We start from the raw sequence: 12,518 nt of genomic DNA, 5'->3' as shown, positions 1-12,518 counted from the left end.
TTTGTAGAAATGTTGCTGCTTTCAACAACAGCTCTTACTTTGTGTTTGTTTTCTTTTTGAGGTTTTTCAGACTGTATTTTCTCTCTAGCTCAGGCTTGTTCCTGTGGTGACCTCAGCAGCCCTCCCAGTATCTTTGATGTCTATTAGGGGTGGGAATCTCTTGGCACTTCATGATTCGATTCGATTCCGATTTTGATTCCGAGGTCAACGATTCGATTCAAAATCGATTATCAATGCATCTCGATGCATTTTCTTTAACGTACATACCCTTGTGTGATTTTCAAAAATATATTTATACACATCTGAGTTTGCTACTCAGTTTGCTAATCACTTCATACTTTTGTGATGATCATTAAATACAATCAACAGATGAATTGCCTTCTCTAATATTGTATTAGAGAAAAAGCTTTTCTTGTCACAAATATGACTTTCTATGAACAGTGCAATATTCAATTCAGCTTGCATTTCAACACAATAACGAAGTGTGTAAAAACTAAACCGATTCACTTTAATTTTCTTTCTACTCTTGTAAATCATGTTTCTATAGGATTTCTATTCTATTATTTTCTATGTCATTTCATCACATTGTGCAACAAGTATGGCTTGGAATTCAGCTCTCACACAAAAACGTAAACAGACACAAAGCCAGTGCAGGTCATATGGGTTTGCTTCTCTCAGCCCTTTTGTCACCACTTTTAACAACTCGCACTTGTGTGGTGTGCATGCACAGTGGCGCAGGAAATACTAGTATTGAATACTAGTAAAACATTTTTTTTCATAAATCGATTATTAACTTTTCTGAATCGATTCGGAATCGTTCGAGAGAGAATCGCGATGCATCGGAGAATCGATTATTTTTCCCACCCCTAATGTCTATATATATATATAGTAGCAACATCACATTTTTTTTATTGTGGTCCAGCAGTCTTACACTCTCTTACACATCTGACCACTTCCTTTGTATATGCAATATCTATGTATGTATTCTAAGCTCAGTTCTATTTATTACGACATTAGACTTTTATTCACTCTCATTGCACGACTGAAGATGGAAGCTATGGGATTACACTTCCCTCTCATTCTCTCTTTTTTTGTCCCTCCATTTCTGCAGAAACATTTGTTTGTTAATGTGTATGTGTATGTGTGTGTGTGTGTATATGTGTATGTGTGTGTGTGTGTGTGTGTGTGTGTGTGTGTGTGTGTATGTGTGTGTGAGAGACATGCTCGTGAAGCCTGTAATTGAGTGTGTCCGCCCACCGCGTTGCAGCAGAGACAGAGTGCAGTGGAAGGCTTCCATTGTGTCAGACACAATAGATACATATACATACACTCATCACACACACACACACACCCTTCTCCTCACACTCTGCAACAGAACCGCATGCAGCAAAGAGAGACTGGGTTGCAAAGAGCCATCAGGCTATATGCAGTAGCCAGCAGTGTTGTTGTTGTGGATTTTGTGGCCTAACTTTGCTACTCTGGGGCATAACCTCAGTGTTACCCGTCATCAGCAACAAGCTAAAATGTCCAGTGGTGTCCGTTATATTCTCTGTACCAAAACATAACCAGGATACCATGTATTTGCAATATGATCTCTGAATGGACTGAACATACAGATTGAATGTTTTACCTTAATTGGAATAACTATTACACCAATGTGCAATAACTTCAAATGTGCAATTTTTCTCAATACAGTTTTTAACTGCTACATTTATGTATTTCTTCCTTTCTTTATTATTATGGTGTGGAATGTATGAATGAATGTGTGGAGAAGGTGATTTCAACTTGTGGCACCTTACAGGAGTAGCACTCCTTTCCTTCCACGGTTTACATGATACAATGACAATATAGGCATTCTATACATTTTCATTTTTTAAATATCTATTTCAGACATCATCACGCAGAAGATATATTGTCTTAGTCTAATGTTACTCCTAAACCACACTTCTCTAGATGAAATTCATGGATTATGTGTGTTGTGTGTAGAAGGTGTGCGTCTGTGTTGTGAAAGTGTGACTGGACGGTAAGATGTGGTTGCCATGGTTCCTTGCTTCGAGGACTTATTCAGTCACTAAGAAAAAATAAATAAATTACTGTACACATTTCTTTAGTCACTTATGTCATCATGCTTGGAAAAAAATGTGCTGAAACTGATACAAAGTGTGCTCGTCTGGCTGTATTGAAGCGTGTCAAGAACGGATAAAAATGTATGTTTCCGGTAGTTGTGTGTGTGTGTGTGTGTGTGTGGCTTTCTATCAGTATTTCTAACAAACCACATTGAGGTCAAAGCCGCTTTAACTGTCGACACGCTGTCAAATTCTGCCATCAAAATGACCTTGTGTGTGTATGCTAAATTTGCACTAGTGCAATATGCTAACCATGCCCATGTTTAAGTTGTATAACTGAAGACCAAAGGTGCTATCCATATCACTATTGGTTACAATGCGACTTTTTCCATCAGTAGTGGAAGACATCTCTCATTATTTTACTTGAGTAATAGTAGAACATACAGAACCATTTTGTAAAAATACAAAATAACAAGTTAAAGCCAGAATCTTAGTTGAGCAGCAGCAGGTAAAATGTAATCATCAGACAATTTCAACTATCCTCTTAAAGCTGTGTGCTCCTTCGAAGTTTTGCAGATTGACACTTCTTCAAATGAAACACTCATATCAGGGGTTGACAATGACAGGCATATATCCCAATAGGATGCAAAATATCTGACCACGCAACTATTCCAGACATGCGGCAATGGCCACAGTGCGTTTCTTTTTTATGTTTACCTTTCTATGCTTCATAATTTGATCCTTTCTTTTCATCTGCTTTTGTTTTACAGTCAGAGGCGAGAGAGTGAAACCAGAGAGAGAGAGAGAGAGAGAGAGAAACGAGGGAAGAACCACAGAGGAAAAGAAGGATGGAGTCCATCCTGTCGGAGCAGTCGGCCACGGTGGACGAACTAGTGGAAGCGTGCATCCAAGCCTTCGGTTGGTCACTATGAACACTATTTATTTGATGAAGATTATTATTCTTATTCCAAAGTGAAACACTTAAAAACATATGGTATATTCATATATTTTATGTCTTTTAAGTTGATTCACTGTAGAAAAGTTTATTCAGTAGAAAGGCAGGGCACTGTACATACAGTTTTGGCGATGAGGGAATGACACACACTGACTACCAACATAGATATACAGTAATAAATAGCAAATGCTCTGTGACTTGGTAAAGTATATCGCCATGATGATGAGTGATACAATGTTTTTCTTCCTATAGATGAGAAGGGCACTTTGAAGGATGCTTCCTTGGTCCGCATGTTTCTCATGATGCAACCATGGTACATGCCTTCCACCGACATGGCCAAGAAGCTAGTGCTCAAGTATCCTTTACCTTTGTTTCTCAGTGTGTATACCTCAGAGGTGTATTGAGTATTTATTTGGCCTTCATCTAAAAATATATTTTGACAAGGTGCTGGCGGAGCTGTCGGATCAAAGTCAGGTCCTTTCATAGGGCTTTGGCTTTGAACTATCCAGTATCCAGGACCTGAGAGTTTTGAGTCTGCTGTCTACCTTTTGTTTTTGTTCTTAACCTGTTCAATCGTAATGGAATTCAAGAGAGACTTATGATACGAAAAGAGGCTTGAAATAAAAAAAAAAATTGGACATGAGTTGCACCTTGACTTTTGGTTTAGATCTCAAGAGGAGAGCTGCACTGCCGAGCGCCGGGACAGAATATGCCACCTCGTCAAGTAATAAACTCATTTCGTCTCTCGCTAATCCTATACTGCTACTCATTTTCTGAGCTTTGATCTGATGTACCTTGATCTATGGGTTTTGTAGTTTCCCACTGTATTGAAAAGAACTACACGTTGTACTAAAGTTGTATTACCTTTTTATCTTCATATAAACCAACTAAATTATGGACAAATTATTTTTTATATTCATTGTTGGCAACAGTACAAGTAGTAATAATAATAATTTTATTTGTATAGCACCTTTTAAAAACAGTAGTTTACAAAGGGCTTTGACAAAAGCACAATCAAATCAAATACACATACTGTACATATATCCCTGTGAAACCCAAGCATTGATTTTGTTGATGTAGGATTTTTTTCTCCTTTTTAAAATTGTTTTAGCAAGCCTCTGATCAGGAAAATATATTTAAAAAAAAAAAATTATAATTCCTGAGGATTTTGTGAAAACGTTGCAAAATTGCAACAACGGGTCTTAGTGGTTACACATTTAGCCCATAAGAACCCGCACCCAGTTCTACTTATAGGAAAAATATGAGGGATGGAACACAGACTAAGTAGACCACATAGAACACATTTCTGATGTTTTCTCATTTATTTTTATTTTTTTTGGAAATTTTAATTTTTTTTTATCCAAAATATTATCCAAAATTTTTTTTTTAACCCTAATATTACAATGTGTTGTCATTAATTTTTGTTTAGATTTGTTCAAATGTACTTTGAATTTAGCAAAAGAACATACATTAATTCAAAATAAATGAAACACTAAAATTAATTGATTAGCTTATTACCATTTTTGTTATTGTGACAAATACGTCACTCCAAATTTTTTTGACTATTTTGAGGCTCACGGCCCGATGTGACGTATACGTAATTTTGGGACATTCAAAGTGTGTGTGACCTGGATGTCACCGTGGGTCCTTATGGGTTAGGGTTAGGGTTAGGGTTGGGTTAGGGTTGGGTTAGGGTTAGGGTTGGGGTTGGGGTTGGGGTTAGGGTTGGGGTTAGGGTTAGGGTTAGAGGGGTTAGGGTTAGGGTTGGGGTTAGGGTTTGGGTTAAAAGGTTCCTTTGTTGGAATGTGGGTTAGGGTTAGAGGGTTAGGGTTAGGGGTAGGGTTGGGTTTAGGGTTAGGGGTAGGGTTAGGGTTAGGGTTGGGGTTAGGGTTAGGGTTAGAGGGTTAGGGGTAGGGTTAGGGTTTAGGGGTTAGGGGTTAGGGTTAGGGTTACCCTTTTTATCTTTTGCAGATCTCACACATGTATATACTGTAAATTATTATACTATAAAGCAACACTGGGATTCAATGGGAGTAATTTTTCAAAACAAAAGTTTTGTATTTGTGTTATAGTTTTAGGCTAAAGTTTAAGGTTATATAGTTTTATATAAAACTAAATGACTTTAAACCTTAAACTTTAGTGAACTTTAGCTTAAAACACAAATAATACACAATTTACTCATGATAAGTGATTGGGCCTTTTGTTTGGAAAAATTACTCCCATTGAAGCCCAGTGTTGCGTTTTTGCAACATTAAAAGAAATCACTGAAAATCATGTAAATTTAACTTTTTTAGTTTGGTTATTGAAGTAATATGTTACAGAACAACTTTACCATACAGGAAAAAAATATTAAAGGTCAAGTACATACTTGGAAAATTGTTAAAATTGATCCAACAGAGAGAGCTGGGAGCTCAGTGGGAGTCATCCATGTTGTTTGAATTTGAAATGTTGCTGTTCTTACAATATTAATATTTTCCCGCTGAAATTGGTGATTTGATACATTGTATAGTCTGGAGTGCTGGAATATGTAGTATTTGTGTACATTTAGTCCTGGAAAATGACTACAAAACAGCTTTCAATAGATGTTGCAAATTTACAACAGTGGGTCTCAGAGGGATATACAACTAATCAATACATATACCCATATATACATATAATTGTAATAGTGAAAAAGGCATATAAAAAAAAGGTATATAAAAAAAGCAAGTGGACCATCCTCTTTCAGTCATTTTTTTTGCCATCCCATCTCTCTTTCTCCCTTTTCATCCCTTTGTTCTTGCCCCTGCCAGGTACTGGATCTCTGAGTTTCCCGCAGAGTTCAATCTGAACCCGGAGCTGGCTGAACAGATCAAAGGCTTTAAAGACCTCTTGACTACCGAGGGCAACGAGAGCCAGAGTCAGCTCATCGACCTAGACAGTGTGTGAGTGGACTGGAGTATGTGTGTGTGTGTGCTGAGAGCTGTGTGTGTGTGTGTGTGTGTGTGTGTGTGTTCTGTTGTCAAGTGTGAATGAACAGCTCTGTAATGTGGCTGCGTGGCCCCCCCTTTTCATTTCCTCTTTTCAGACAGAAGATTTTTTTATGAACTGTGCTATGTTGGGTCAGTGACTTCTCCCGCTTTTTATACCCCCACAAAAGAAATTTCTGTGTGACTTCAACTGTTCCATATTGAGACGGCTTTGTTCAGCACATTTTGGGACATACTGTAGCTGAAATGTTTTCAAATGAAGGGATGTCCTTCCACTGATGAACTCATGAGTTGCAGTTTGCTTCAATGTCTCATCTTTGGCAGGGCTTCTGATATGATGTTATTGTAGAAACTACGTAATGCTTTATGACATCAAGATGCTTTGATAACGGCTCTCATTGTGCTTTCCAAAGAGCCAAGAAAAAAACATAAATATATATATTGTTTTATATTTTATTTATCCAAAGTTTTCACAATTTTTTTCACATACAAAAGACAGAATTCGAAAAAAATAAATAAACAGACAACCAGCACTCACCTTTTTTAAATAAAGAACCTCAGGACCATAAATATTTATTTTTAAATAAAACAGTCTCTTTTATAAAATACTCTGCAGTTTTTCATGTGCTCTATGGTCCCTCTCAGACCGTCTTATAAATGGAAACGGCAGGTGACCCAGCGCGTGCCGTCAGTGTCCAAAAAGAGGAAGATGTCCCTGCTGTTTGACCACCTGGACTCCTGTGAGCTAGCCGAACACCTGACCTACCTGGAGTACAAATCCTTCTGCAAGATCCTGGTCAGTTCCACCGCTAGTCGTCTCTATTCGAGTCGTTAAAAAAAGTTGTGTATGAAATCCCCTGCTCAGTCATTTTCCCCCAAGTCGTCAAGTCATTTCACAGGCTGCAGCAGTTGCTAAGCAATAGCAACGGTTAGAATTGACTATCCCTGGCAAGTAATTATGTTTTCTGTAAACATTTGGCTCCTTAAGTGTTACTTTTGGAAGGCGAGGCAATAATTGGGTTTGTGCTGATTGAAGTGGTAGCTCATTGTTTTCTAAAGATAATTCATTCAAGTGTGATTGTGTTTTGTGGCAAAATGAGGGCAGTGGTATTGATTCGACATGATTCATCTTTGATATTCTTCTTAAAAAAAGACTGGCTCAAAATAAATCCAAAGAAGCAGTCATAATGGAAAACCTAATAAGTATACAGCATCTAGCCAAATCTGCATTTAGAAAAGGTTTTGTAGATTTTGTCTATACTTTGTTATCCACATTTCCACCTTAAAGGAATGCTTGATGGTGTGAGAATTTAGTGGTGAATTTAGAGTTGGATATAGGTGACTGTCTGGCTGTGCTGATTGCTCTACAAGCTGCATGCTTCTCAGATATTGTCAAATGTATTACCTTTTCGCTGACTGTGATGTTGATTGTAAATGCACGGCAACATTTCTGAGGCTATAATGGGTTCCTTTTCTCCCGCTCAGTTCCAGGACTACCACAGCTTTGTGATGCACGGCTGCACGGTGGAGAACCCCATCCTGGAGCGTTTCATCACCCTGTTCAACAGTGTGTCCCAGTGGATCCAACTCATGGTGCTCAGCAAGCCCACCGCACCGCAGAGAGCTGCAGTCATCGCACACTTCATCAGAGTGGCTCAGGTCTGTCTGTCTGTCTGTCTGTCTGTCTGTCTGTCTGTCTGTCTGTCTGTCTGTCTGTCTGTCTGTCTGTCTGTCTGTCTGTCTCTCCTGGAAGAGTGTCTGTCTGTCTGCTATGGCCCATTTACTAAAAGAGTGTTTACTTCCAAAAGGTTTTTAAGAGAAAGCTAGCAATGTTGTTGGAGTTAGCTGAGGTGTTCAGTGTGCATGTAGAAGTAGGCTGATAGGAGATGATTAGATATTGATTGATTTATATTGGGTGTTTCTCACCTTTATTAGATAGTGTTAACCCTCATCCTACCAACATATTTGACATACATGGACTAGTGATGGCCTGACAGAGAAGAGACGATTTGCACACACAAGATAATTGGGGAAGGGCCGACAACGCCACCTGAGGAATTAAACTCCAGGAAATACCATAATATGGGATGTTGATTGTGTTTGAATATGATTAACAATGTTTATATAAGGCAAGCCTATTCTTTAATGACCGAGGCAGAGACGGGAATTCAAAATAACTGTAATTCTTTTCTATTTGAATAATAAGCAATCAACATGAGCAAATTACTGGAATTTTTTCAGGGAGAAAGAATTCATGGGCAAAATGAACAAGCAAAGAGAAAATATTTGTTTTGATAATCTTCAGATAAAATTACTTATATATAGAATCTAAAGCCTAATCTAAAATGGCCAGTGCAACCTAGAACTAAACAGAACACAACTAAGCTGAGGCTAACTGTGGAGATGCAGGCTACGAAGATCACAGGGGGCGGCATTACATCCATAGAAGTCTAAAAAATAAAGGGGTGAAATAGATGGACAATATGTACAAAAGTGCTTTCTAACGGTGGACTGAACTGTGAGACAAAGTGAATTTAATTTAAAAAGCCTTTAGTACAAGCATGTTAAGTAGCCTACTGAGAGCTACTGAAAATAATGCTGCTGTCACAAAACATTGCGTCTCCAGGAATTCTAGTAAAAGACTTGTTTTTATCTGGTTAATTGGCATTATCCAAAAGGTTTTAATGAACCTTTGGGGGTTGCAAAAATTGTACCAAACTAGGGAGCAGCATGGATTTTTTTTTCAAAGACAGAAAATCACATGAATTTTAAGTAGATTTTTATAATTATTCAATTCAATGTAATAATTGCCAAAAGAGAAATAGCTATTTACTGCAAAATGCTAATAGAAAATGAGACATACTCTGTGTCATTGATTTGTTAAACGGTATATGCACTTTTTGTTGATCAGAAAGAAAGAATTCAGGGATGCATCTTAAAATAGAGCAATCAGTGGGGAGTGTCTGCAGGTGGTGTACTCACAGCTGCATGTCAAATATCAAGCAGAGAGATGACTAAATGGTGGGAGTGAAACAAACAAACAAACAAACAAACTAACTGTGGTGCACTTTCGGACACATGGACCATTTAAAGTTACTCTAACCAAAGAAGAATTTGATCAAACTAAACATGGAATTTGAAGAATGTTCTTAATTAACTGGAATGAGTGCTAATTAAATGCTAGAATCAGTGTGCTCAGATGCTAACAATGCAAAGTGCATTTACAAGAAATGTTTACCAAGTTCACCATCTTTTTCAGTGTGTTGGTGTACTGCCATTTGCTAAGTTGAACTAAGCAGAACATACAGTTAAAGATGATGTGCACATTGTTAGTCTTGTATTTACTTTGGTCATAAACCAATCAGTAGGATTCCACGATTTACTGAATAATTGAACATTTGGACATCCTGCCGATAAGGGGTCACCAAAGTCAATATGTTTCATCCTCTTGGGAACTTGAATATCTTCACATTGCATGGCTATCCGTTCAATAGTTGTCAGTATATTTCACAACATTACTGTGGGGCCAGAGGAAAAGTCAGTAAATCTTTTTCTTGCTAATTAGGTCCAAACTGCCTTCATTTCACTGAGTGCTCCCCTCTTTTCTAAGGTCTCTTACCATGGCCTGAAAAACATTTGCTTGTTGCAAAGATTTCACCCTTGAGTAGTTAAAGTGGCTATGAGGAACTTTCAGTTTTTGTTGATTCTAGCGGCACCTTTGGACAAAAGTGGTGTTTTTTCCAACACCATTTCCCAAGCGTGTGCCGAATTAGCGTGCATTTTGTTTTGGAGGTGAGTGAAACAGAGACTGCAGGATGCATTGCGATGAGGTAATGTAATTGTATGTGACTATGTGAGATTAATAATGGTAATATGACGATGTTGAAGCAAAGTAAACTTTAAGTAAGTACCATTCTGGAAACACTGCTCTTAATCATTTTGTCTGAGTTCCTTGTAAATCTTACTCTAGCGAAGGCATTAATAAAAACTATATGAAAATAGAATTATGTTCGCTGATGGTCCCGTTTTATGTTACAGGTCATTTACAATTATCAGAGGAAAAATTTGACTGTTTCATAAACATTTAAATATTCCTCGTAGGAGGTTTAAATGAAAACCTTGCCTAAATGAAAGGAAGACGATCTTTTATCCGTCCATTTATCTTATCCTTTCAATTCTCTTGCTCAGCGACTGAAATCATCAACGGTCATCTGCGGGTCAAAATGCCTCTAATCCTAATCTTAATCTAATCTGGTCTCTCCCCACCATGGCCAAAAATCTAAACTGCCCGCTTGCTGCCTTCTATGGTGTTCTTGCACATATGTGTGGAGAATGTCGTTATTTCACGAAAGAAACATCCCCTTTAAATGGTGTAATGGACTTCGATTTAATTGGTGCAATTCCAGTTTGATGTTATCATTTGCTTTGGGTATAGCCAGATGGGCTGGGCTCTCTTCCTCTCTGCTACGATTCAATCATCTCCAAGGGAGCTGATACACTGCTGATAACCTGTGAATGCAGCCTCATTTCTTACCCAAATGTACTCCTGGATTTTGACATTGCCATACACACTTTCCATCTATTCTTTTCTTCATTTACAAAGAGAGAAAACCACGGTCTCTCATAGTTTATTTAGCAGGGTCTCAGGTTTCACCACCTCCCTCTGACACACCAGTGGTCCTAACACATCAGCAGGGCTCTTGTCAGGGGGGCCCAGCAGTAATCTGTGTTTCACCCTCCTTGATACTGAACACTTGGACCTTTTTACAGTGTTAAGTGATTGACAATAAAGATGTGATGACAGATGCCGATTCTGACCCGTTGACGTGTGAGCTAAATGACTAAAACAGAAGGCATACAAATAAAATTTAAATATGAGTACACTGTGGTGTAGTGGTCATGGTCAGCAACAATACTCAGGTAGGCTGTGGCGTTTAAATAATGCTCAATTGGTACCAAGGGGCCCAAAGTGTGTCAAGAAAACATCCCATACCAGCACCCTAAACCATTTATACAAGGCAGGGTGGATCCACCAAATTCTGACCCTCTACCATCAGTCTAGGCAGCAGTTTTCCAATCTTTTATTTTCCGATGTTTGTGGTCCCCGAGCCCACTGCAGCATCAGTTTTCTATTTTTAGCTGACAGAAGTGCCACTCGCTGCAGCCCAATTCAAGGTTCCACTTGTTGTGTACTTCAGAAATGCTCTTCAGCATACCTAGGTTGTAACGAATGGTTCTTTGAGTTGGGTCTATTCACAATAGACATATGAACTTTTCATATACTGGCAGTTAACAATGGGATGTAAAAGGCTTAATCCTTGATCAGTTTTGGTTAGCACGACACAATAAGTACTATGCACATTTTGTGTCAATTGCTTTTTGCCTTCTTGGTCTGTACCAATGTGCTTCCAGTTCATTTTAAGCATGATTTCACTTGCTGTAAAGATAAGTGTGTTCACATTAGGATGATCAGCGTTTCCCACTTTGAAATGCAGTCGTCCGGACGTCCCGTCGGAAGGTGTCATTCATACAGAGGAGGGAACATTTATGTAGATGCGTTAGGGACGGAGCATCTCTGCTGGAAACTCCCTTGTTAATTCTTTGCCAATTTGAAATGCCTCAAACTTTGGTATTTGGAAATGTAGCCAGGCGTGTGCGCGGCGGGGACAAAAATTAGGTTCCAGCTGATTTCAAATGTATTCAGAGGCAGCACAGAGGGCAGCCCTGACACACTTGACATTTTCCAATGGTTCCCTCGGGATGTGCTGGATGGGTCCCATTTCAGCAACTCTGTGGGGCGCACAGTACAAATGACTCATGCAAATGAGCCTTCTTCTTAACTGCACTGACTTGTCTTAGAATTAAACATGCAAAGAAGTCTGTGGCATGCCCATTGAAAAGCTCCATTACGATTCCTTTTCACAATGTGGTCTGTGTGCATATGCCTTCAGGCTTTGATAAATACACTGCATCACCATTCGACTGTGTAATAATAACCCTGATCAGACACACAGTATTTGTGTATACACCCATATGTAAAGCCCTGGCCTGTTGACAATGAAACCTTTTACTAGGCTACGCTGACGGGCACATGTACTCGACTTGCAGTTTAAGCGAACCATACTCTGCAGATGCTGGGCCATCCTCCGCACAGTTTTGCCAATTGATTGTAAAGGGTGTCTTAGCTGAATCAAATGATCCCCTCTGGCAGCCCTCCCACACAGCTGCGACCCTCATCGATTCTCAGGGAGATCCTACGCAGGCTGAAGGGCAGCCTGGAGCCCCCGTGGCGTGCCATTCACAAAGTGTTAGCTTAAGTTTGACATAGACGGGTCGCAACATTCAGTAATATCGTGGTGTGTGTAGTCAAAGCGGGTTCACGCGGGGGATGTGCGTGTGGGCTGCTGAGCATTACTCCAAAACCTGCATATTTTAAAGGTCACATAGCTCACATCTTCTGTTTTAAAATTGTAATTTTGGTAACTACTAGAAACTGTTTTAATGGTGTAGTGTCCAAAAAACCTTTTGTAT

At 38.9% G+C, this 12,518-nt stretch overlaps 1 protein-coding gene across 2 annotated transcripts in view; it reads left to right on the top strand.

The window, feature by feature from the left end:
• LOC307269546 (RAS guanyl-releasing protein 2-like) overlaps window positions 1–12,518 on the top strand; it is a 44,226-nt gene that overhangs the window by 9,380 nt on the left and 22,328 nt on the right. For both annotated transcript variants that reach the window (XM_080052524.1, XM_080052525.1), the window contains exons 2-7: window positions 2,837–2,984; window positions 3,274–3,376; window positions 3,689–3,745; window positions 5,811–5,942; window positions 6,633–6,783; window positions 7,473–7,646. In XM_080052524.1, coding sequence (XP_079908650.1) covers window positions 2,915–2,984; window positions 3,274–3,376; window positions 3,689–3,745; window positions 5,811–5,942; window positions 6,633–6,783; window positions 7,473–7,646 — 687 coding nt within the window. In that variant the 5' untranslated portion in view covers window positions 2,837–2,914. The remainder of the gene's footprint in view (window positions 1–2,836; window positions 2,985–3,273; window positions 3,377–3,688; window positions 3,746–5,810; window positions 5,943–6,632; window positions 6,784–7,472; window positions 7,647–12,518) is intronic.

This window comes from Ammodytes marinus (assembly GCF_949987685.1).
Source record: "Ammodytes marinus genome assembly, chromosome: 23".
In the NCBI taxonomy this organism is placed as follows: domain Eukaryota; kingdom Metazoa; phylum Chordata; class Actinopteri; order Uranoscopiformes; family Ammodytidae; genus Ammodytes; species Ammodytes marinus.
The sequence above is the reverse complement of the archived record's forward strand: the minus strand, read 5'-3'. Positions and strand labels throughout refer to the sequence as shown.